Source organism: Pseudorasbora parva, chromosome 14, assembly GCF_024679245.1.
Source record: "Pseudorasbora parva isolate DD20220531a chromosome 14, ASM2467924v1, whole genome shotgun sequence".
NCBI classification, from domain to species: domain Eukaryota; kingdom Metazoa; phylum Chordata; class Actinopteri; order Cypriniformes; family Gobionidae; genus Pseudorasbora; species Pseudorasbora parva.
The window spans coordinates 17,735,273-17,762,018 of record NC_090185.1 but is presented as its reverse complement, the minus strand read 5'-3'; the positions used below and the strand labels follow the sequence as shown (position 1 = coordinate 17,762,018).

General features: G+C 38.5%; 2 protein-coding genes across 3 annotated transcripts; both read left to right on the top strand.

The window, feature by feature from the left end:
- The first annotated feature begins 3,318 nt into the window (after positions 1-3,318).
- On the top strand, positions 3,319-11,760 carry LOC137040251 (leucine-rich repeat-containing protein 15). 2 transcript variants are annotated; one of them, XM_067415727.1, is made up of 4 exons: positions 3,319-3,603; positions 6,254-6,452; positions 7,826-7,931; positions 10,607-11,760. In XM_067415727.1, exons 3-4 carry the CDS (start codon positions 7,912-7,914, stop codon positions 11,646-11,648), a joined length of 1,062 nt encoding a protein of 353 aa, XP_067271828.1. In that variant the 5' UTR covers positions 3,319-3,603; positions 6,254-6,452; positions 7,826-7,911; the 3' UTR covers positions 11,649-11,760. The 2 variants fall into 2 exon arrangements, with proteins under 2 accessions (XP_067271828.1, XP_067271829.1); XM_067415728.1 differs by having other exon boundaries at positions 6,240-6,452.
- A 1,182-nt stretch (positions 11,761-12,942) lies between these two features.
- Positions 12,943-24,653, top strand: mfsd6a (major facilitator superfamily domain containing 6a). The gene is made up of 8 exons (XM_067415726.1): positions 12,943-13,577; positions 15,390-16,379; positions 18,022-18,623; positions 20,742-20,839; positions 22,186-22,347; positions 22,426-22,524; positions 22,868-23,148; positions 24,264-24,653. Exons 2-8 carry the CDS (start codon positions 15,414-15,416, stop codon positions 24,441-24,443), a joined length of 2,388 nt encoding a protein of 795 aa, XP_067271827.1. The 5' UTR covers positions 12,943-13,577; positions 15,390-15,413; the 3' UTR covers positions 24,444-24,653.
- The last annotated feature ends 2,093 nt before the right edge of the window (positions 24,654-26,746 follow it).

Here is a 26,746-nt window from a genome sequence, read left to right as displayed (position 1 = left end):
GGATGGGAAACCCATAGGAGAAACCCCGAGGCCAGAGTAATTTTCAGGCGAGAATGTAGTTGTTTAAAGCTCAAATATGTGATTTATTTATTAAGAGAGCTCCTATTTGAAAATTTGATCTGGTGTTTTCGGAGGTGTGAGACCCGGGCGATCACCAGAAGCTCAGCGCTCATCAACCCCGGTGAGAGCAGCCTTAACTCGGCTAGTCCTTCTGCCGACTGCCGCTGCCTGGCAGAACCCCCTCCCATGACGCGAATTTGCGTCTGTTGTGTAGTGAATGTCACACGCGAATGAAGCGAATTTCAAACGCGAATGAAGCGAATGGATTCAAAATGTTCACGCGTCCAACTTCGTGCGAATAGCGCGATTTATTCACGTCATTCGCGTGCGGTGTGAACGCAGCAAAAAGGCTTTAGTCATTGCAAGAACTACAATCCCATGAAGCATTGCAAACAGCACTATTGAATTAAAAATGCTGGAGAAATAAATAATATAGATAGATGAAAATATATATTGCGAGATAGTGCCTCCATGGATCGGACTTGTTTTTTCAACACATCCCACAGTCAACACCTCAAACTTGTTGTTGTGCTCCTCATACTGTTCCTGAACCATTTTTTGCTTTATGGCAGGGCTCATTATTCCGCTGAAAGAGGCTACAGCCACCAGGGAATAAAGAGTGTATGTTCTGCAACAATGCATAGGTAGGTGGTATGTGTCAAAGTAACATCTATATGGATGGCAGGACCCAAGGTTCCTCAGCAGAACATTGGCCAAAGCATCAAACTGCCTCCGCCTACTTACCTTCTTAAGTGATGCTCAAGTGCCCACAGTTGGTGCTTTTGGTGTGGACAGGGGTCAGGGGTCCCTGACTCGTCTGCAGCTATTTAGCCCCATACACAACAAACTGCGATGCACTGTGTATTCTGACACCTTCCAGTCAGAACCAGCATTAACTTCTTGAGCAATTTGAACCATAGTAGCTTGTCTGTTTGATCGGACCATACGGGCCAGCCTTCACTTCCCACGTGCGCCAATGAGCCTTGTCCATCCATGACCCTGTCACCAGTTCACCACTGTTCCTTACTTGAACCACTTTTGATCAATACTGATTTTTGTGATGCTCTGGCCCAGTTTTCTTGTCATCACAATTTATCTGTGTTGAATATGTGTTCCTTGTTCTTCATGATGCTCTCTGCGCTTTAAACGGATCTCTGAGACTATCACAGTGCAGGTGCATTTATATGGAGACTTGATAACACACAGGTGGGTTCTATTTATCGTCATTTAGGTCAACATTGGATCATTCAGAGATCCTCACTGAACTTCTGGAGAGAGTTTGCTGCACTGAAAGTAAAGGGGCCGAATAATTTTGCACGCCCAAATTTTCAATTTTTAATTCGTTAAAAAAGTTTGAAATATCCAATAAATTTCATTCCACTTCATGATTGTGTCCCACTTGTTGATTCTTTACAAAAAATTACAGTTTTATATCTTTATGTTTGAAGCCTGAAATGTGGCAAAAGGTCGCAAAGTTCAAGGGGGCCGAATACTTTCGCGAGGCACTGTACATATATTTGTTCCGCATCATGTTTAGGAGCGTGAAAATGTAAAATCGATGTCCTTGCAATAATAGTCCGGCATGTATTTATAAATGATTCATTGAAGAACGTTGTGTAAGTTTACTGCAACAATGGAGAACTTCACATACTTTCGGTAATCCAGCGTTTAGTTGATCCTGGTAAGCGCTCCCGAGGGAGTTTGGGTTCACGGGATTTGTTTCCAGGCGCACAGAATGCAACACGCGCGTCTCGCAGACATCTTGTAGAGTTCAACCAATCAGATTTTTAACTTCTGAAGTGTTGTCCCAAATGCATCAGACATTCAGCCAACGATCCGAGGGCGTGATGTCTGAGGCTGAGCCTATTTTGGGTATAATGCATTATAAGTAATTAAGTTGCGTAATCAGATTACTTTTTTTCAAGTAACTACAAAAGTAACTTTCCCCAACACTGCCTATGCATACAAAAAAAGCACATCATCCAGGCACTTTTGTCCTTACTTTCAATTTTGGGACACAACAATATAGACCTGTAAATGGATTAGTTATGCTACAGAATCAAGACAAACATATTTTCACCTGTAAGTTGTAACAATTAAAAAACCTGCACGTGGTTTTCGGTTTGAATGAGGATGACGCTTCTGTGGATACAGTGGCTTTCCTCTCCTAGTAACCTTTTTCTCTGTCGCTCTCAATCCTCTTTTCCCCTGCAGTAAAACACGAGGGGTGTTACATTTGATCTGTCTGTTTTAGTAAGTGTCTCTTTCTCTCTCGGCTGAGCTCTTGGCATTCCTGCCCACAACATCAATGTCATCAGTTCAAAGTCTTTCAATTTTTTCCTTTTTTTTTTTTTTTACCAGACAGTCTGTCCACCATGGGATGTACAATCCTCTCTATCTCTATATCCCCTCTGCCCCAGTTAACTCCACCAGTGTAAATGTAAGTAATCAGAAGTCGCACAGCTGTTTTTACTCACAATTCTGCTGGTTTGCTTGGATTAAGTAGGAGCCCCTTTTTATCATTAATTAAACATAAAAACAGAAACATTGCTGTGATGGTGAATTAAACCGTTTGAAATACTTTAGACCTTACTTTAATTTGTCTTTTGGTGATTTGATGACTTTGAGTAATGAATACCATGGTTTTACTATCTGATACCATCACTGCACAATATAGTCTGCAAACAATACCCTTTTGTAACGGGATATGACTTTCCACTGAACCCTCTGTTTTTACATTTAACTTCATTACCAAGCATCTGATTCATCCTGTGACTCATTAGACTCGGATGATTTAAGTTCATGTTCAGTGTTTTTGGAGCGTATGTTTACAGAACGGCTGGATGAGACTCGGTGAGACAGAGAAAGAGAGAGGGGGTGGTGTTTTAAAGCTTTGTTATAAACATAATCTAATGGGTGGTCTGTGTTTTTGCGCAGTTATCTATGGCCCACTCGCTGCACCATTCCAGGATCTCCGATGTGTTTCTCCCTGGCGCAATGATGGTTTAAATGTTAAACGCTGTTGACCTCTGCTGGTCGGGAAGAGAACTGCACAGACAGCATTAATGCCAGCGGGACCCCTAGTGGCACTTCTTGTACAACTGCCATGTGGAGATTAAATAAAAGCAATACTGATATACAACAGGATTTAGAGCAGAAGGTGGTGCTTCAAAAAGTCCAGGTCAAGATAGATAGACGGACGGACGGACGGACGGACGGACGGACGGACGGACGGATGGATGGATGGATAGATAGATAGATAGATAGATAGATAGATAGATAGATAGATAGATAGATAGATAAACGAAAATGAATTGACCATCCTGTAATCCAGTGAATGCAGGCCGAGGATTACAGTCTCATCTGTGTCTCACTCAAACTCTCACAGGCTGCTCATCAGCCGCTGTGTTTACTCTGAGATGAAGCATCTCACCAAAGTAATCCCACCAAACAGCACAAATCACTAGTGAGTGAAGAATGACTGTCTCACACACTGCACTGGATCCTCACACTGCATATGATGCCAGCAGATCCTCTTCAACAGTGAGTAATCTATCTATCTATCTATCTATCTATCTATCTATCTATCTATCTATCTATCTATCTATCCATCTATCCATCTATCTATCTATCTATCTATCTATCTATATGTCTGTCTAATGCCTTTCTATCTGTCTGTCTATCTAGTCTGTCTGTCTGGTTCCTTGCCACCGTCATCCCAATTGCCTTTGGCTTTTGGCTTGCTCAGTTGGGGAAACTAAATATTTAACTATTACTTTCTATTAAATTCTGTTGCATTATTATCTTGTTACCATTGTGAAGCTGCTTTGAAACATAACATAAATTAATTCAACTTAAATAAGCAGTATAACAAATTAGGACATTTGTTACCACAGTTTTTTTAACATATACAGCGATCAAGCATAACATTAGGACCACCTAAAATTGTGTTGGTCCCCCTTTTGTAACAAACATCCCTGACCCATAGAGACATGAACTCCACTAAACCCTGAAGGTGTGTAGCTCGTCTGTTTGATTGGACCACACGGGCCAGCCTTCAGTCCCCACGTGCATTAATGAGGCTTGGCCGCCCATGATGCTGTCGCTGGTTCAGCACTGTTCCTTCCTTGAACCACTTTTGATAGATACTGACCACTGCAGACCGTGAACACCCCGCAAGAGCTGCAGTTTTGGAGCTGCCCTGACCATCACAATTTGTCCCTCGTCAAACTCGCTCAAATCCTTATGCTTGTCCATTTTCATGCTTTTAACACCTCAACTTTGAGGACAAAATGTTCACTTGCTGCCTAATATATCCCACCCAGCAACCACTAACAGCTGCTGTGATGAAGAGATAATCAGTGTTATTCACTTCCCGTCATAATGTTATGCCTGATCAGTGTATATACACTCGCACATACTGAGGGTCACTCTGGTGAACAGTAGGGAAACACACTGTGGTCAGACGCAATACACACATGCACCTGCTGTCTCTCAGGCTGTGGCACATCTCCACATATCTCAGCCAGTGCTGCTGTCTCTCCCTCTCCCATTATATTTATTTGTTCTATTTCAGTCATGGCGTGTAAAGTTATTTATTCATTTATTGAATTTGTAGATGTCTCTTATGGATATGTATATGTGACCGTCAAGGAGGAAGTGCATCTCCATCTCAGTCTCTTCTGTCCTACACTGAACACACACCCTTTGCTCTCTGGGTAACCAGCTCTTTCTGTGCCTGCCCGTCTCGATGTCCGGATTGTGCTCACTGTGCCCGTCAGGATCCGTCTCTGACACTGGAGATATTCTTCCAAATCATAACTTGAATTTAGAGTTCGATGGAATTTACTTTGTGTATTAGTTTCCTTATCCCAATGTTCCAGATATGTATTTTTTGATTGTTTGATTTTTTGAGGCAGTGCGGGTTTGAGACTGGTTAGTGTTAGTAGAGATAGTCGGGTTAGAAAGTCTCAGAGCCAGCTAACTGAGGGGACTTTTTTCGTGTTTCAGTTCTTGGGTTTGCGCTGCTTTAAAAATGTAGCGATTCTGTGCGACTTGATTTTAGGTGCATCCAGAAAATGAGGGCTCTTTTTTTGCAGATTAATAATAAATGGGAATCGGCCTAATTCTGCCCTACATGCATTATTGGGTGTTTTTCTTGGTAGTTTTAGAATCATTTTTCAGAATTCTTTGGAATGGCTTCTGTTGGAAGTCTGTCCCACCTAGTGTAGCTCTGATCACTGAGTGGACCCGAAACCTCACTTCCATTTCCATTTCCATTTAATCATTTAGCAGACGCTTTTATCCAAAGCGACTTACAAAAAAGGGGAGAGTAATAGAAGCAATGAAACAGACAAGGCCAACAACCTGTAAGAAATCTCAATTAATTAGCACAATACACAACAAATTTTTTTTTTTTTTTTTTTTTTTTAAGACATCTACAACAAAAACTCACGTACGCAAAATGCCGAACACTGGACTTCCATGAAGTACTATGGCCTGAATCACACTATCAAAGATTTTACACCAAACTGGAGTTTGATGTTTTTACTTAATGTGATATAGAGTTCTTCAAGCTTTATTTTTGAGAGTATCACCGCCATACTGAAACTCCCAGATGCAGTCATGACCAGGCTGAGGTAAGTGTACTGCATCATGTGCTCTAGGGTGGTGCTGCCTAGACTGAACTGTTGTATGTGTTCCTGACATCTGGGTTTGTGAGGTTTACTGGCAGGGCCAAGTTCTGGCAGTAGTTCTCCAGCAGGTCCAGCTGCTGCTATAGTCCCTGTGCGATGGGTGACAGCAGCACCAGGTTGTCTGACTACAGCTGGAGCTGGATGTGTTTGTCTTCTAGATCTATCTATCTATCTATCTATCTATCTATCTATCTATCTATCTATCTATCTATCTATCTATCTATCTATCTATCTATCTATCTATCTATCTATCTGTCTGTCTGTCTGTCTGTCTGTCTGTCTGTCTGTCTAAGTATGGCAGTACTGTTTAAATGCATATAAACTAATAAGCTGTTTACCTTTTTTAACTTTTTATCATGATGCATCATAAGTATTGTGTATATTATGTTCACAATTCATTAATAAATACATAACAATATTAAAAATATATCAAGGGAAGGCAATACTAGTAGATACTAAAGAAAACAGCTAATACATCAACAGTTCCTTTGATTTAGGTCTTTTTAGGTCAGAGCTTCAGTTTATATCAGAGGTCCTGGATGAAACTCAACCCTCCTTCCGCTGATACCTGCACAGTTACATGATCTGAGGGGTTCAGGTGAACAGTGGCCGCCCACCTGGTCTCACCGGCCAATACTGAAGGAATGGGGAGGACAAATTAGGTCAATCCAATCAATATTGAACCAATAACTTAAGGTACAAAATAAATACATACAATATATATATATTTTTTAATCTATCACATTATTTCTACATAACATTGTGTTCAGCAGAACTGAAATAATGCAGGACAAAGTGAGGCTTTGGAGAGCTTTAGATCTAATCCCACTTTCTCTATCCCTCCTTACTTTTACCGATCTGAAGATGGATGGAAAGCTCAACAGGGTTTTTTCTGTTTTATCCCTCTAGTAATATCCCAAACACAAAGAAATAAGCTGGTTTTAACCTTTGCTCCTTGTTTCATTAAATCTGTCATCTGCATGTAGATGGACAGGATATATAGACGGACATTAATGCTGGTGTAAGAAGAAACTGCACTCATAGTTGAAATGGATGAGATTTGTTTTTCCCAATCCAGAGAGTTATTATGAATCTGCTTTTATAATGTATAAAAGATGGAAGGAGAATATCCCATAATGCACCATGCTATGAGATCATTTACTCTGGTACGTCAGTAAAACTTGGCGTCACAAATGGGATAAACGTTTAAATACATACAGTTTCAAATAAGAATAATCTTCTACTTTTCTGTTCAAAAATATATTATATCAATAAAAAATACAAGGAGGATTGGAATGTGCTATTGGAAATGGACAAATTTTATTTAAGGACTTTTTTTAGCCTAACTATTATTTAAAAGGGGATTTTGTAAGCGTATTGTAATGATAATGCAATGAAACATGCAGAAACTTTTTTGCCAGGTTGTCAAACTAAAAATGATTAACAGAATCAGAGAATCAGCAAAATATGAACTGAGTATGTTGTAGTCAAGGTATGCTTTTTCTTGTATTGCAGTATTTTCCTCATATTTTGAGGGTTTAATTGAACCTGTAGGGTCATGAAAACAATATAGGAATGTATAATTAAAGATTGTCTAAATGTTACATTTTTTCACCATTTTTAATCACCTTTTCACAAAAAGTGCACAATAAATATAAAAAATGTGAACTACACGTCAACTACAACTATCACTTTTGGCCACTACTGTATTTCGAAATAAAATAGATTTTTGCTATGTATCCAGTCAACATCATCTTAACCATGTAACCAGATAAATTTGTAAAAACAATATGATCAAGTACCCTGTTTACATAAAGAAAGAAAAAATGATCCTCCGAAAAAAGTAGTCAGTCCACTAATTCATTCAATGTCTCTTCTTTATTTTCTTCTTTAGATTTACATTTTGGCTCATTTTATATGTTTATATGTCAGTTTTGAATAATGCAAAATTCATGATTGCTCTCCTGAAGTGATGCAGTTTGCACCCCCCTCGCTGTGTCTGTGCCCTCCGCTGCCAACGTGAAATATTAATCACTTTGCTCTTTCTCTTTTCTCTTCTCTGCCAACAGCTGCTCCTGTACAATTGCGTTTCCCCCCCGGCTCAAAACACACACAGTCTCGTGTGCACAGACACACACCTGCAGCTGCTCCTCTGATGACAGACACTAATCTCAGGTAAGAGACAATTTATACTTACTTTTGACTACGCAAGTAGACTACGTAAACTTAAGTTTTCCGAGCTAAAGCAAACCCTAAGCATAGTGCAGGAGGGTTTTTAAGATATGATCTGCGTCCTGACAGAGGATGTGAGATACAATAGGTATCACAACACAACACATGCCCAATGTGTTGAAATTCTGTGTTGTTAATTACGGGTTTATATATTGTAAATCGCAATGCTGTTTTGTAATTGTAAATGAGATATTATATTTGTACTTCTGAAAACTATTGGAATATTTGTACTTGTCATACCACATGACAATTTAGAATAATTTTGTATAGGTTATAAAGGGGGAAAGAAAAAAAGGGACTAGTTAAACAACCTGTGATTTTTCTTTCCTATAAATTTTAACCTCAAATATAATTTTTGATCACAAAAAAAACCACATATACGTAAGTTCAACACAAGTCCTTGAACAGTAATTGTGTAACAGGCTTTCAATGTTCGTTTACTCACCTGTATGGTAACACCTAGTGCAGCTCAACATGTAATTGTCCTGTTTATTACAGTTTATATTGGGAAAAAAGTTGTGTTTCAGTGTTTAAAAGATCCACAAACCCATACTGGATCCACAATTAAAAGCTGATAATGATCTAACAATGCACATAACGGAAACATTCATCTTAGAGACACAATAGATTGTTCATTTTGTATTGTACAATGTACAATGACATGAATGCTATATCACAGTGCATCAAAATAACAATTTCATATTCAAATTATATTATAATAAAGAACAATTATAAATCTAAACAATGCCTAACTGATAGTTGAGTTTGGGCAAATGTTTGTAATATATTCAGAAAATAATAATATAGATTACATTTTATAGAAATATATTAGATATGATTATTAGTATTATATATTATTAAAACATATGCACTCTTAGAAGAAAAGGTTCTTTCGGCGCTACGTATTTGGAACCCCTAAAAAGTATAGTTGAGTATACTTCAAAGAACCTTTTATGCTAAAAAGGTTCAATAATGACAAGAAAGAACCATTTTGGCACTTAAAAAAAAATCCATTTCTTATTTAGTGTTTTTGTCTTGTTTCTAGTTAAAATATCTAAAAATGTATACATTAAGAAACGATTACCAGACTAAGTAAAAATTATTGTCTTGTTTTGGGGAAAATAACTAAAAATTAAGAGAATTTTTGCTTAAAATAAGAAAAATAATCTGCCAGTGGGGTAAGATTACCCCATTGTTTTAAGATGATTTAATTTACACCACTGGCAGATTATTTTCCTTATTTTAAGCAAAAACTCTCTAAAAACACTTTTAGATGTTTGGACGAAACAAGACAAAAATACTAAGTAAGAAAAGCATTTTTTGCAGTGAACCTTTAGGGGTTCCAAATAGGCAGCGCCGATAGAACCTTTTAAGGTTCTATATAGAACCTTTTCTTCTAAAAGTGTAATATCATTATGCGACAGGGTCATTGCCGGCCAAGGCTCGTAAGGAGCAAAGGCTGGCCCGGGTGGGCCGTTCAAACAGACGCGCTACTGTAGCTCACATTGCTCAAGAAGTTAATGCTGGTTCTGATAGAACGGTGTCAGAATAGATATTGCATCACAGTTTGTTGTGTATTGGGCTGCATAGCCGCAGACCAGTCAGGGTGCCCATGCTGACCCCTGTCCACTGCTGAAAGCGCCATCAGTGGGCACTTGAGCATCAGAACTGGACCACGGAGTAATAGAAGATGGCCTGGTCTGATGAATCAGGTTTTCTTTTACATCACGTGGATGGCCGGGTGTGTGTGTGTCGCTTACCTGGGGAAGACATGACACTAGGATGCACTATGGGAATGTACATATATATGTATAATATATGGTATGACTATTTTAATACATTTCTATGTAAAGCACTTTGAATTGCTATTGGGTATGAAATATCCTATACAAATAAACTTGCCTTGCCTTGGGAAGAAGGCAAGCTGGTGGAGGCAGTGTGATGCTTTGGGTGTTGTTCTGCTGGGAAATCTGCCATCCATGTGGATGTTACTTTGACACGTACCACCTACCTAAGCATTATTGCAGACCATGTTCACATTTTCATGTAAACAGTATTTCCTGGTGGCCTCTTTGAGCAGGATACTGTGCCCGGCCACAAAGCAAAAATGGTTCAGGAATGGTTCAAGGAGCACAAATAGTTTGAGATGCCTCCAAATTGCACAGATCTCAATCCAGTCGAGCATCTGTGGGATGTGCGGAACAAACAAGTCCGATCCATGGAGGCCCCACTTCGCAAATTACAGGACTTAAAGGATCTGCTGCTAACATCTTGCTGCCAGATACCACAGCACACCTTTAGGGGTCTAGTGGAGTCCATGCCTCGACAGGTCAGGGCTCAAAAGTAGGACCAACACAATATTAATCATATACTTATTATGCACAACTATGTTTTATTGATTATATAGAAATTAAATAATTTAATTGAATTTGATTAAATAATAAAATACAGACCCTATTATATATCATGTACTCAAACAAGCATTTTATAAATGAAAAATAACCTATAAACATGAATATAAAATTCCAGATCTTTACCTGGTAAAGACCTGGGATATTACATCTGAATGGTTTTGACAGAAACATATGTGGCTTTACAAAAACTCTGTTTCTCCACAGAACCTCCAGGATGCATCTGTTGTTCATGCTTCCCTTGGTGTTGGAGGTCCAGTCCATCTCAATGAACCATAACTTCACCTGTGACTGCAGCTGCCATGTGGAGCTCAAAAGCGCTAACTGCACCAACAGCAATTTCACCCGCCTGCCCGAAACCCTTCCACCATTCACAGAGCTACTGGACCTGTCCTACAACCACTTGACTGTCATCCAGCCCCGAGCCTTCCACACCACACGAAGACTTCGCGTCCTGCTCCTCAACGACAACGCCATTGTCGTGTTAGCCGACGGAGCGTTTTTCATGCTGGAAGATCTGTTGAGGTTGGACCTGAGCCGAAACCAAATCTCATCTCTGAGCGAAGGGTTTTCACAGGGTCTCGGTTCTCTTCGAGATCTCTCATTGGCTGAGAACAATTTGACCAGCTTGAACAGCAGTTGTTTTGTCCACTTGGACGCAATCCAAAGACTCAATCTCAGCCGTAACAATATCGAAACGATCCAGATGAGGGCGTTTGGGTCCATGAGTACCCTACGCCAGATACATCTCGACTCTAACAAAATAAAGGTTCTCAAAAATGGCGTCTTCTCCATGCTACGAAATCTCGAAGTCCTAAATTTACAGTACAACCAGATAGACTGCTTGGACGTCGGCGTGTTTTCGCCATTGACCAGTCTTGCTCTGCTGGACCTCACCAACAACAGCCTTTCCACTATTCATTTCAAGACTTTCTTGAGTCTCAATACGTACAGCACGCACATAATGCTCAAAGAAAACCCATGGAAGTGTGACTGTGATCTGCAGCGAGTCTTACGGAAGCTCTGTAACGTCAAACGGCTGTTCCTGGACGACTACAACCAAATCTGCCCAGGTTTGGAAGAATTTGATCCCTGCGTTGGCGAGATGATTACTGTCCTGGTCATTACGATCACGGTGGTCATCACTGTTGTGGCTGCCGTCGTCATGGCGGAGAAGAAAAGGGGGAAAAGGAACAAAGAAAAGCATTGGACGCAAGCCAAGGATTTGTCCTATGCATCGCAAGATTGAACTAATGACAGTCGTGTAAAAAAGGAATATTAATCTTCTATTCTTTTTGCTTTATACTCCTTCTCAAATGTCTTACTAATTTATAAAAAGATTTAATAAAATGTCACGTGAACATTGTGTCACCAGATAGATATATACTATGTACTCACTTGAAATTAATGTAAAGCTTCCGCGAAGAGAAATCATTTTAAATTAACAAACAATACCCAAATGTGTTTACCACACTTGTTCAAATTAACTTCATTATTACACAAGATGGCGCTAAATCACTATTTTTGGCCTGGTTTCTCAGACAGGGCTTAAGCCAGACTTTTATAAAAATGCCTTAGAAAAAAAAGCATTACTGGTGTGCATATTGAGACAAAACAATGGCGATCTGTCAGTGCAAGTTGCCTTCAATTAAAAATCAAACTTGGTATTTCGGCTTGTCTGTAAAACCGGGGGTTAGTGTGAGAAAAGAAACGTTGGAGTGATACGTCAAAATATCTTAGTATAGCCCAGCATGTAATGCAGAACAGTCTTGATGCTGCGATTGAACTATGTAATAATTTCAAATAATGACTTTCCAACCCATGATGGAAAGCAAACCAAAAAATAACTAAAAAAGTACTGGCAGCTTATTACCAGGACATTATCCAGTAATTCGGAGACCTGATTTTTTTAAAATCCAAAATTCAAAGTACAGGTAAAACACCTGTAAAAAATAAATATGGAAAATTACGTCAAATAAATACAGTTCATTGTGCCTTGTTTTTACAGATTTTTTTTAGGTTCATAAATATATACTGGTATATATATATACATACATATATAATATCAAATCGATAATCATCTAGTAATATGTGTGCTCACTTAAAAATGTTGGATTAAAAACAACCTGGTTTTTACTCTGTGTGTGTAGCTATAATATAGATCGCGTGTGAGTGTGCGTCTATGTCTGTATACATAAACACACACATATACATACATGTGTGTGTATGTGTATATATAAGGGAGATACCTCATCAGAAACATAGAAGTTTGTTTCATATGAAATCTAGAGAGACAAACTCACATGTAGAGGAGGCATTTACACAGACACATGGCATTTGCTTTGTGTGTGTGTGTGTATGTATATATATATATATATATATATATATATATATATATATATATATATATATATATATATATATATATATATATATATATATATATATACACATGCACTATTGTACGCACTTTGTATTTTAAATGTGTACATTTCTTTGCCCTCTTACTTTAGCTGACTCTTGTTCTTGTCTCCATTTTGTTTTGAGGTGGTCAGCCGTGGCAGTGCTTTTATGTGCCGTTTGTTTAATCATTGCTGCTCTTTTTCATCAGAGGTGCTGAGCTTTTCACTCATCTGCTGAGAGATATTCTTCATCAGCAGCAGCAGTGGTCCCAGCTTAATTCATTCGCCAGCATGTAAATCAAGCATCAAATGCTTCTGTAAAGTAAAAACAGATATATACAAACTAATTCTACAGTTTTATTGCATTTTGATTTTTAATTTTACTGATGGCAGCTGAGAAGCATTTTAATTCGTTTCTGAATATAATAAACAAATGAGGGAATTTTATCATTTTCTATCAGCCAGTCCTCAGAAGCCCTGCCTTCTCCAGAAGAAACTGAGCTAGCAACGTCAGCACCTAATTAATATTCATGAGGTAAGCCCCAAGTCACTTTGTGCTCAGGTGAACGCTGGAGTCTTGCCACCAAGCAACAAAAATGCCTTGACAGGGCATTAAATAAGGGAGAAATTGCTTGTTTGGACTGGCAGGTAAGCTATAATACCACAACACGGTCAATTAAACAAAACAATCATTGGAAATGGAAGGAAATCAACTTCTTCATCGAAACACGTCTGTTCCAAAGTAGCCAACTCACCTGAAAGTACCGAGACTACAGGTAAATGCACAATGGCTGTTTTCTCATTACATGCGTTCGGTTATTTAACTTTAATTATGCTATTATATACACAACATTTGCTTGATGGACTTTCTGTGCCGTTTCCTGCAATTATTGAATATGAGACGGTTTTGTGGCCCGCTAGTCGCTTAGGTTTTCATAAGAAGCAGTACGAATACGTTTCTAGGTAGCTGAAAGACTAACGAACACGGTTTATCCTTTATTAAAATACATTTCAGTAAAGGAAGCGCTTGTACTTCCGTAAAAGTGGGTCATTTTGAGACAGGCGCGCCATAAACCACGTCATTCAGCAATATACGTCACTATCAATGTTCATATACGTTATATTCAAATATTATTTTATACATATAATCTAGCATGATATGCTTTGTGTTAATGTAACCCGAATTGTTCTGTTTTGTTTAGTTTGTTTTGTCTTTGTGAATGTTATGTATTTTGCACAATAATAATAAACTTTATACGTTATTTGTAGAGAATAAGTTTGTTTACTACTTACGGCATGATATTCACTGAATGCTGCTTACTATTATGATATAATATGTGAACCCTGTCCATTATGCACCAATACTAGTAGTAGGCTATGCTACATTGTCACATGACCTTGTTTTGGCAATAAATAAAGTTATTTTGGCGAATATGGTCATCTGGGTATTCGTACAGAACAGAACATGCATACAGTGGCTAGTATACTTGCACTTTAGCTCATTGTAAGTAGGATATACTGAACATAGCCTTGCAAAATAATGTTATTGTACAAGTTTTTAATGGCATAATTTGTGTTCTGATAGTAAGTTTAACTTTATCTGAAACTCAATAATCTGTAAATATATATTTTTACTTTGTTCAACATTCTTCTCAGTCTTTTAAAGTCGGCAAGAAATGGAAGTTGCAGTAGTCTGTTCTTCCCTGTTGTGACATAACTTAGAAGCTTCTCAAAATAGGGTGGAGATGTTGCTGCCAAAGGGAGGGGAAGTTATTTTGATTCAAGATTATGAGGGCACATGGATTAAAAAAAAATTGTTTTATAATTAATACTGCAGTATTCCATAAATAAATATGAATTTTCCATTTTGATTTTTATGGTAACATGGAATCAAAGCTGACCCTGTATACTTGCATCACATTTTCATCAAAATATTTTGTGAATATACTATTAAATGCACAATGTAAGATTTTTTAGATTAAAATATCCAAAAACCACTACAATAATATTATATATTTTGTTGACTTCTGTGCTTAAATTTTCCAAATGTTTACAAGAATGTTTAAATCCAGACAAATAAGCAATTTTAACAGCACATGGAATGTGTCCGTGCGTCGCCATTCAATGACATCAATGACTATGGAAACACCAAAGACACTTTAATATGTGTTTTATTAGTCAGGTGAGCAACTGTTTGGATACATTAATCGACAGAATTAATAACTAATGATTGTTATGTAGCTCAACACAGTTAATCTTAATGTTTTGATCTCTTTTTCTTTATTTACCGCAAGTACCATGTTTTGCCATGCCTAATCTCAGTCTAGTTCACTGCAGTGTGCACAGAGTAACGTTATAACGCACTCAAATGTATCTAATATGATAAAACAGCATACACATGACTGGCCGTCTGTTGCATATTAAAAGCTCCATCATAAAGCTGTGCCTTTGTTTTGAATAAGTGACCTCTAGCTGTGAAAAATTACATATTGTGGCTTTAATAAACAGTGTCTTTTGTTTAATTTAAATGTCCTTTGTAACCTAGTTTAGGCATTTATATGTTAATATGATCTTTAACCCAATTTTAGAAACATCCAAGCACCCTAGCAAAGATGGCAGACGACCGTGTAGCCATTTTAACTGATGATGAAGAGGAGCTGAAAAGGAGACACCTTGAGCGTTTTGACCGTCTGTCGCTTGAGATTCAAACAGATCAACCATCTCAACCATCTGAGAACGATGTACCCAACGATTCGCCACCAACTCCATCCCCTCAACACGACATGGGCTGCTGCGAAAGATTGTTCCTACGGGTCAACCGCCGCCTCCTCGTGTCAAAAGTCTTTTATTTATTCTTCTATGCTGCATATGGTTCCCTCCATCCTCTTCTTGCGCTGTACTACAAGCAGCTGGGTATGAATCCCACCCAAAGTGGTCTCCTAGTGGGAATCCGATATTTTATTGAGTTCTGTAGTGCCCCTTTTTGGGGTATTGTTGCCGATCGCTATAGGAAAGGTAAAGCAGTCTTATTGTTCTCAATGTTATGTTGGCTCTTCTTCAATTGTGGGATTGGCATTGTGCAGCCACCAGACCTGAAGTGTAAAGAGAACGTCCCAACGACCACAGCTATTGTAACAACCATCCATACTAACACTTCTAATGAGACAATCTATCTCAACGCTAGCTCTATCCTAACAACAAATCAGATGAGACGGCGCAGGGATCTGATTGGACACTACGCTTGGCAAACAACCCAGTCTTCAGGCTACAGCTCTGAAAAGCGGTTCAAACGGGATTCCAACATGAGTTTCACTGTGGCATCTGATAACCCAGCTAACACGACAGCATCTGTCCAAACCACGACCACAATGCCTGAGCCAAGTACATCCATTTCAACATCAACCCCCAACAGCACAAACACAACGTCCAGCAGCACTACTCCAAGTACCACATTGAAACCAAAACTGCCCCCTCCTGAATATAACATGGACCAGGTTCATGCCCTTTTCCTGCTGATTCTGCTCGTCATCATCGTTGGCGAGTTTTTCAGCGCTCCAGCTATTACAATCGTAGATACGGTACGTAACACTTTCTCCTCAAAATGAACTGAACATAATGGCATATCAGTTAGTAGAGTCAATTTTATTGGCCATGATAAACTTCTGTTGTATTTAAACTATAGATATGAGACAAAACTACAGTCAATTTTCCACTATAAGGGTGTTGGTGCTTGAGCCACTTTCCAATCTGGAGCCACTCCACCTTTTTCCACTTCTGAAACAGTGCTTCTGGGCATGAAAAATTGTCTCAATTCTAGTCCCTAAAACCTGTTGGTCTTGAATCAGAAGCAAATATTAGTGGCCATGGGGTGGGATAATATCTAGCAGCTTGAGTAACAACTCATCTGGATGATGTGGACCAAGATTTCAACGAGTCTTTCTATGTAAAAATATGTATACTTTTGGGCAGGTTATGTAGCATCATAAAAAGTTACTCTAGGAGCATATCTACAGTAGGGCTGTGCGATTCATCGAAATCGTAATAAAATCACGATTTGAGTATGTGCAATTTTTTTAATAGCTTCATAGCACGATTTTTTCAGCTCCTGGCCCCAACCTCCCAGTATGCTATCCGAACCAATCAGAATGCAGCGTGCCTAAATTGAGTGCGAGAACGGAACAGACCGGGGATAACAAATCAACATTATAGGCTAATATTTAAACAAACCCTAATTAAATAAGCTAGGTTTTCTTTAACCCATGGCCGACGAAGTCGGCGCATTCTGATTGACATTGTCCTTAAGGCCAATGGCAGTGTACAATAGATATTTTTAGCCAGATATGTGCAAGACATAATTATAAACTATAAACTGTCTACTTTTATATGTGTAGCCTATACTCACAAAGGCCGTTAAATCAGAGAACAGATTATTTTGTACTCACTCCAAATGCCATCTTCATTTCAAAAATGTATTTTGTTTCTAAATTCAGTTCATATTTCTAAAAAAAACCAAACGAAAATTAACGAAATTCAAAGCCAAAATAACAAAACAAAAACAAAAACTTTGAGCTACCACCATGCAAAATCAAACATTTCGTTCCTCTAATTTGAATTAATATGTGGAAAACAGGCCTATCCTTCCATTAAAAATAATGTCTATTGCGGCGCTGGGAAACTTACGAATTTTGTAGACTGTTCCCAAGGAATTTTGTTAGGGTTAAAGTAAGTGAAAGTGACAAAGTATGGTAACCATCCGTCCTCTGCATTTAACCCATCCAAGTTAGTACACACATTTAGGAGTAGTGAGTATTGAAAACGCACACTGCAAATCGTGGACATACACACCCCGAGCAGTGAGCAGCCATTTTGCTGTGGCGCCCGGGAGTGACTGGGGGTTTGATGCCATTTCCTTCCAGTATTGAGAATCGAACCGGCAATCTTCAGGTTACCAGTCTGACTCTAACCATTAGGTCACAGCTGCCCCAAACATAGGAACGTAAGAGTTAACCCTGGGAACATTCATTATGTGCCATATAAATTTGGGGAATTTAGTATCCTTGGAATGTAGGAATTTCATTGCTGTTCAGCTCTCAAATTAGTGGAAACCTGGTTCTGGGAGAGGATTTTTAGATCCTTTGGCACCAGCTCCAGCACCATTCTGGTGGAAAAGATGTATTTGTTGTGTCTAAAACAGGTACATGACCATTTGGATTGTTGTAGGTGACGCTGCAGTACCTGGGTCCGCACCGTGACCGCTACGGTCTCCAGCGAATGTGGGGATCTCTAGGCTGGGGTATCGCCATGCTCTGCGTCGGCATCTGGATCGACCACACTAGCACCAACCTTGTCATTGGCAACATGGAATGCGTCATGGAAAATTACAAGAACTACCAGACAGCCTTCATCGTGTTCGGAGTATTAATGGCGGTCGCTTTTATCACTGCCACTCAGTTTAAGTTTAATGTTCAGCACCAAGACAACTGTGAAGAGAACGAGGAAGGCAACCAGCACGCTCAAAACGCCCAAGCTAGAGGTTCCCCTGGGACAAATAACTCCGAGACCACAACAATTGTCCAAGCCGAGGAGTTCCACTTCTGGGACTTGTTGCGACTGCTGTGCGGCGTACAGTACGGCACTGTGCTATTCGTGGCCTGGTTCATGGGCTTTGGCTATGGGTTTGTTTTTACTTTCCTTTACTGGCATTTACAGGATCTGACAGGAACTACAACGCTGTTTGGTGTTTGCTCTGTCCTAAGTCACGTGTCAGAGCTTGCTGCTTATTTCACCAGCCATAAAGTCATTGAACTGGTGGGACACATCAGGTGAGGTTCCTGTGATTCTTTGTCATCTTGGAATTAGAATGTTCAGTTTTGAATCTGGATTTGGTTCAGTCCAGCTATATATCAGTTTTGATCGGTTCTTCAATTGACAATAAATGTATTTTACGGTAATACACTTTCCATAAGGTTCAAAGGTCTATCCATTTGTTGCACTATTTTAAGGCATTACAGGTGCATTCCAGGTACAAATGTGGATAAAATTATATATTAAGCGCCAAAATCAAGTTATCTTTTAAAATTCTTAGTTTTCAACAATATCTAAGGTAGCATTGCCAGTATCTTTCATTGAAGTAAATTCAATATCACCCTGTAACCCAAGTGTTTCCCACTGAAGCTAAGCAGGGCTGAGCCTGGTCAGTACCTGGATGGGAGACAAACTGGGAAAACTAGGTAGCTGCTGGTAGAGGTGTTAGTGAGGCCAGCAGGGGGCGCTCACCCTGGGGTCTGTGTGGGTCCTTACACCCCAGTATAGTGATGGGGACACTATACTGACAAAGAGCACCGTCCTTCGGATGAGACGTTAACCCGAGGTCCTGATTCTCCGTGGTCATTTAAAAATCCCAGGATGTCCTTCGGTAACCCCGGCATCTTGGCCAAATTTGCTCATTGGCCCCTCTGTCCATCATGGCCTCCTAATAATCCCCCTCTCCTGATTGGCTTAATCACTCGGTCTCCTCTCCACCAATCAGCTGGTGTGTGGTGAGCGTTCTGGCGCAATATGGCTAACGTCGTATCATCCAGGTGGATGCTGCACATTGGTGGTGGTTGAGGAGATTCCCCCCTTCAATGTAAAGCGCTTTGAGTGCCTTGAAAAGCGCTATATAAATTGAATAAATTATTATTATTATTATTATTATATTAATATTGTTGGTGTATCATGTTAGCTTAGCCACATGCTAACATCACATTTTTTTTAAATCAACATTTAGGGTCTCAAATGACTTAAGTTGTGTCACAAATGATGCACTATACACTACACACTTATACTATGCACTTTGCATTTTCCATCCTGGACAAAGCTAATGTGCATGCGCTGTCCTGAGCATGTCTCAGAACACTTGACTGTTTCTATAGCAACTAGAGATTATGCCAGTTGCAGTGATGTGATGATTTTACTAATTGATTGGCTCTTTCATTTAGAAGGTGGGGCTTATTCACCATATTGGACGTTACACTTGCTCCCATTAATAATTACTCAGAGTGTACCGTCTTCATATTCATAAAGTCTCTGTTTATATTTTAAAGCGGCATAAAATAGTGCACAAGTCTGCAAATTGGGATGCACCTACTTATCAGGTTCCCTTTCAGTTAGGAAAATACTTTGGAAGATTTCTACTCTCTTCAGAACATTTGACTTCACACATCTACCACCCCTTCTGCTTCTGAATCAAACCATCATAGTTCAGTCCAGGTAACCTAAACCATCTCACTGGATCCTGACCTTGAATCAGCATGCCTTCGTGGCACTGTCTTGCAACTCTATGTCTGCACTGGGATCAGTGAGGCATTGTTTGGTTAAAAGGCCTGGTTCAAGAACACAAAGCCTTTTCTGTTAGCAGTGGCCCAAGTCCAGAATGCATTGCTCCTTTCAAAGAGGGAATTCATGCTATTTTGGTGTTGAACTGTTTCTCTATAACTAGTTAAGGTAGAGGAAACCATATGGCTGAAATTCGTATCTCACCTTTAAAAAAGTTCAGGCGATACAACTTCTTGTAAAAGGCAGTTAAAGATCTAATGAACTTCCTGTTCGACATTTGTATATTTTATATCGGCGACATGCACAGACCATAAAGATTTCTGTGATATGACTGCAGTTAAAGCTAAACTATGTTCTTGTTTAACGCACAGAGGAAGTTAAGATAACGAGTCATCATTTGCATGCATAGAGAAAATGAAACCACCCATCAAAATGTTTTGTATAGCAATTATACTTGTTTGATTTGATACTCTGCTGTCCTATTTTCATGGTGTGCACTTTTCTTTAATTTAAATGCATCTTTTTCTGCACATTTTTTGGGGTGTAACATGAGCCTGACATGTTTTGTAAGGTTGATGCGGGTGTATTTATAACAATTGTGTATTGTGTTTCTGCCTTGTCAGAGTTTTGTACATCGGCCTGGCCTGCAACACGGCACGCTACCTCTATATCTCGTATCTGGAGAACGCCTGGACTGTGCTGCCCATGGAAGTGCTACAAGGTATGAACAGCCAGCCATCAAGCTCTCAATCCTAGGAATATGCAGATACAACAATCATACAAAATGTGTTTTAAACCATTAATTTTTAGTCATAATAGTAAAGAGATGTGCAGAAGAAAGAAAGGCCAGTGTTCAGTCAAGGAGAAAAAAACAAGTCCGTTTGACATTGTCAGTTTCAACAACCCTTTGCGGTGGATGAATTACTGAGCGAAGACATAGGAATGAAGACCTGGATCAAGTCTGTTTACATTCAACACTGATGTTTTGTCTGTTCAAAGAACTAGTGTTAAAGACTTATTATCCACCTTCTCTTTCTTTGTACTCAAGGTTTTTTTTTCTCATGTCATGAGACATTATTTGTACACATACAGGTCCTTCTAAAAAAAAATGCATATTGTGATAAAGTTCATTATTTTCCATAATGTAATGATAAAGATTAAACTTTCATATATTTTAGATTCATTGCACACCAACTGAAATATTTCAGGTCTTTAATTGTTTTAATACTGATGAATTTGGCATACAGCTCATGAAAACCTCTAATCTCAAAAAATGTGCATTTCATTCGAGCAATAAAAGAAAAGTGGCTTGACCTGGGGAATGCGGCACCTGTAGCCCATTTCCTGCACACGCTTGTGCACGGTGGCTCTTGATGTTTGTACTCCAGACTCAGTCCACTGCTTCCGCAGGTCCCCCAAGGTCTGGAATCGGTCCTTCTCCACAATCTTCCTCAGGGTCCGGTCACCTCTTCTCGTTGTGCAGCGTTTTTTGCCACACTTTTTCCTTCCCACAGACTTCCCACTGAGGTGCCTTGATACAGCACTCTGGGAACAGCCTATTCGTTCAGAAATTTCTTTCTGTGTCTTACCCTCTCGCTTGAGGGTGTCAATGATGGCCTTCTGGACAGCAGTCAGGTCGGCAGTCTTAGCCATGATTGCGGTTTTGAGTAATGAACCAGGCTGGGAGTTTTTAAAAGCCTCAGGAATCTTTTGCAGGTGTTTAGAGTTAATAAGTTGATTCAGATGATTAGGTTAATAGCTCGTTTAGAGAACCTTTTCATGATATGCTAATTTTTTGAGATTGGAATTTTGGGCTTTCATGAGCTGTATGCCAAAATCATCAGTATTAAAACAATAAAAGACCTGAACTATTTCAGTTGGTGTGCAATGAATCTAAAATATATGAAAGTTTATTTTTTGTCATTACATTATGGAAAATAATGAACTTTATCACAATATGCTAATTTTTTGAAAAGGACCTGTACATCTAAGCCACGAATGTTTTGGTCACTGAAGCTTTATATTATCTTGTATAATGTTCTGTTAACGCGTTGTGTATCTGCGCAGGAATAACGCACGCGTCTGTTTGGGCGGCGTGTATCTCGTATTTGAGCGCGGCCGTACCTCCGCCGCTTCGGACGTCAGCTCAGGGCATCCTGCAGGGTCTCCACCTCGGCCTGGGCAGGGGATGCGGAGCGATGGTCGGCGGGATATTCGTCTACTACTTTGGTATGTGCATTGACGATTGTTTTTTTCATTTGACATTACGAATGCTAGTATGTGTATAAACAGTGGGTTGTTTTTCAGGTGCTGCCGAAACGTTCAGAGGGATAGGAATGACCTCGCTTGTTATTTTGCTCTTCTTTTCCTTAATAATGTGCATCACTGGACAGAATGAGAAAAAAGGTGAGGAACACAAGCTCATGCATCGTTTAATGTTGTAAAGTAACAGCTGCAGAATAACAAAAAAACATTTTTGTTGAATTTGTTGGTATTGACACTAAGTAACTTAAAGGATAGTTCACCCAAAAAATTATTTATTAACCCTCAAGTCATCCTATGTGTGTATGACATTCTTCTTTGAGACGAATACAAGAGTTATATAAAAAAAATGCCCTGACTAATCAAAGCTTTATAATGACAGTGAATAGCTGTTCAACATTTAAAACTTGGGAGAAGAGATTTATGTAGTTTTACATAAATTGTAAAATAAATAAAAATCCTAAATTGTTTATATTTTCCTCCACAGAGGAGATGCTAGCAGAGAACATTCCTATCCCATCCAGTCCTGTTCCCATAGCGACAATCGACCTGGTTCAGAACACAACAGGCGTGGTGGCACCAGCGCGACCCGAGCCCAAACTTCCAGCTCGGAAAACGAGGCACCAGGAAGAACAGGAGGATCTGAATAAGCCTGCTTGGGTTGCCTCCGGGTCGCCGTTGGTTTCAGTCGTTCTTCTCTTTTACCAAATCAGAGAGATGGTCGTGATGACAAAGATGCACCCCATTGTTGAGGTCCAGCACCTTCAGGTAGGATCATGGGAAAATAGGATGATGATGATGATGATAGTATGAATATGGATCCAAATGTTTTCAAAATAGTATGTTGTATGTTGAGTGTTTTCTCATTTTTTCAATGCATTCTTTGGCAGAAAGGTGAGCGCATATATTTAGTTCAATAACATTACAGTAATATTGTGAAATATTACAATTTAAAATAAATGTTTTCTATTTGAATTTATTTTGAAATGTAATTTATTCCTGTGATGCAAAGCTGAATTTTCAGCATCATTACTCCAGTCTTCAGTCACATGATACTTCAGAAATCATTTTGATATGATGATTTGCTGCTTGAATTATTATCAGTGTTGAAAACAGTTTTTTTTTTCAGGATTCTTTGATGAATAGAAAGTTTAAATGAACAGCATTTTTTGAAATAGAAATCTTAACATTAAAAATATTTTTATTTCTAAATATCTTTTGATCAATTTAATGCAAAAAAAAAAAATGTTGTTGTTTTTTTTTAAATGAAGCCCAAATTTGAACAGTGTTGTCTGGCGACTTAATAAAGTATAAAATAGTCTAAAGTATAATAAATTTGTGTAAAGTATAATTTCTGCTTCTTGTTTTTTACTTCAGAAAAAGTTCAGTACGACTAAACAACACCATAAAATATTTTTAAATATTTTTTCCCGCACCAAGACTATTTGCCTCAAACCCAAAAATACTTTTGGATGTTTTTTTATAGTGAAATCGTCTAGAATTTTCATCATCATAATTTAGCATTAAAGTAAAACAATCTTTTTATTGTCTCTGAAAAAAAAAAAAAGATCAGTCAGTACACATGCAAATAAAAAACCATGAAAGTATAAATTGGATTTCTTCTACAAACTATTATTTACACAGACTTTCATTATCAGGAAAAAAAGTTTAGTGACCTGAATATATTGGCATGTGAACAATGAAAAACCAACCTAGTCTCTAATAAAATATTTGCATTATGCTATTTAGTTCAAAACCCTCCAAAGATACATTTTTGTTTTAAGTCATTATGCATGATTTTTTTCCGGCAGACATTTTATTTGGTGTCATCAGATGTGAATGAACTTCATTAAATGTGTGAAACTGCCTGTTTCTCGAACTAGGACACAGATGAAGTCCCCTCAGACTCCAGAGAAGACGACCAATCACCTCCAGTCTTTAGCGATGCGTTGCGGCAGGAAGGTTTTCCCGGCAGATTTCAGTCCCAGGAGGACCCCGGGCCCCCAGGGGCCACTGCACAGCTGGAATTGCCACCACAGTCTGTATTACAACCCAACAGCTGATGCCACAAACTGACTCAGTAACCGACGGGTATTTTCTTATCACACTGACTTCATTTTGTTTTCTTTCTGAAGAGTTTTTTAAAAACTTCTTGGGGAAATTCACAGAAAATGGATGTACTTTGCTGTATAAGTGCCTTTGTATGATTTTTAACTTATTTTCAGGTGTTTTGCACAAGCTTTAAATAAAGCCTGGCAGGTTTTAAACTGTAACGTGTGGCTGTTTTTACTTTCTTCGACATGTAGAGGGCAGCAGTGCCCGGGCATTCTGCCCATACACAATTGAGCTTTATGAGGCCTATAATAACTATATCTTCCTTACTAATACTATTAAGTGAAATCTTAGGTGAAATATCATTATGTCATTACTGCATCATTGCATTGTTGTGAATAACAGGGACATTTGCTTTCACACTTTTACCTGTGACTTGCAATGTAGGTGCAAGAGAGAAATTTTTGCAAGGGGATTTTGTGTTTGTATTTTTGCACGTGTTGCTCTCATCGTTAAAGACACCAGCAGTAGATCATCTTTTCTCTTGACCTGGTCGATGATTAGCCAACATCAGATAGCAGACATCCTGTTCCCATGTAAACCAGACCATAATGCTTTGCTTGATAGGTGGCTTCTTGGTAATGATCAGATAGACTTTACCTGCTAAAATGTTTTCTCACCATGTACAAGGATTAGACTTCTTTTTTTCTTTTTTTATTCCCAGAATTCATTTCTTTCGGTGTAATCAAACACCTTATTTGCAGCACACACCCACTCACAGCACCGATTTCATCTCCGGTGGGATTAGCTGTCACTAACGCAATATGCCCTGCAACAATGCTTTGCCAAGTGTCGGAAATTGGTTCCATGCAATTTATGATATCAGAATGTTTGAATGAGATAAAGATATTTATATATATGACAACAAATGTCATATATATATATACGTGTGTGTGTGTGTGTGTGTGTGTGTGTGTGTGTGTGTGTGTGTGTGTGTGTGTGTGTGACAACAAAATGCTTGTTTGCTAATCTGAAGTGTCAGGGATGTTTGCTTTGCTTTGTTTTGCTTTCTTTTATTTTCGTTTGTATTTTTGTTTCGCGTCTTTGTTTCAGTTCAGTTGTTTTTGTCCCTTTTTGTTTTGTTGTTCCCTTTTTCCCTTATTTTAGATTAGTTGTGTGATTGTTTTATTTCGTGTTGGTTTAGTTTGTTTAGTGTAGTGTTTTGTTGCATTAATGATGATACAGATGTTGTCTGGTTCTGACTAAACAGAATAGTATATAGTCTGTCCTTTTAATAATGTTTATTTTTAATTCTTGTTCTGCTTGAATATTAATAGCTCTGTGGGAATTACTAGCTTAATTATCGCAGTCAGAGCTGGGAAAGGGGTATAAAGAGACTCCAGGTGACTAGTACAGCTGGTCTTTGACATTAAATATTGTAAACTGCTGCTACACTTATACTGAAAGCACTGTCTGACTCAGTTTCTCATGCAGGTAACTTGGGGGAAGAAAACATTATCATTGAGCCATTAGTAGTGATTATCTGGCTGTTTTTACCTACTGAATGTTTTTGTTTTGCTTTGTGGTTGGTTTGGGTTAGTTTTTTGTTTGTTTTGGTATCATATTGTTGTTGTTTGTGGGGGGGGGGGGGGTCCTTTCTTCATGAAGCCTTTTTTTGGTTCAATTAAGTCTTGTTTTTTGCTTTGTGTCATGTTGGCTGTTTTTGTTTGTTGTTTGCTTTGCTTCCTGTTGGTTGTTTGTTTAGTTTTGTTTCATGTTGGCTGTTTTTGTTTGTTGCTTATTTGTATAGTTCAGTTAAGTCTTGTTTTTTACTTTTTCATGTTGACTGTTTTTGTTTATTTGTTTGTTTGTTAGCTTTGCTTCATGTTTGCTGTTTTTGTTTGTTAAGTTTTGTCATGTTGACTGTTTTTGTTTGTTTGATTTGGCTGTTTTTGTTTGTTTAATTTTGTTTCATGTTGACTGTTTTTGTTTAATTTTGTTTCATGTTGACTGTTTTTGTTTAATTTTGTTTCATGTTGACTGTTTTTGTTTAATTTTGTTTCATGTTGACTGTTTTTGTTTATTTGTTTTTTCATGTTGGCTGTTTTTGTTTTTGTTTTTTCATGTTGCCTGTTTTTGTTTATTTGTTTTTTCATGTTGGCTGTTTTTGTTTATTTGTTTTTTCATGTTGCCTGTTTTTGTTTATTTGTTTTTTCATGTTGGCTGTTTTTGTTTGTTGCTTCTTAATTTAGTTCAATTAAGTCTTGCAGGAAATTGGGGCAAAAAAATCAAGAGTTTAGTAGCGATTATCTGG

Bases quoted from the DNA above. Each gene is read 5' to 3' on its own strand.
- LOC137040251 (XM_067415727.1), top strand. From the start codon at position 7,912: ATGACAGACACTAATCTCAG. The intron at 7,932-10,606 runs GTAAGAGACAAT...GTTTCTCCACAG, and splicing joins ATGACAGACACTAATCTCAG to AACCTCCAGGATGCATCTGT.
- mfsd6a (XM_067415726.1), top strand. From the start codon at position 15,414: ATGGCAGACGACCGTGTAGCCATTTTAACTGATGATGAAGAGGAGCTG. The intron at 20,840-22,185 runs GTATGAACAGCC...GTATCTGCGCAG, and splicing joins GCCCATGGAAGTGCTACAAG to GAATAACGCACGCGTCTGTT. The intron at 22,525-22,867 runs GTGAGGAACACA...TTTCCTCCACAG, and splicing joins TGGACAGAATGAGAAAAAAG to AGGAGATGCTAGCAGAGAAC.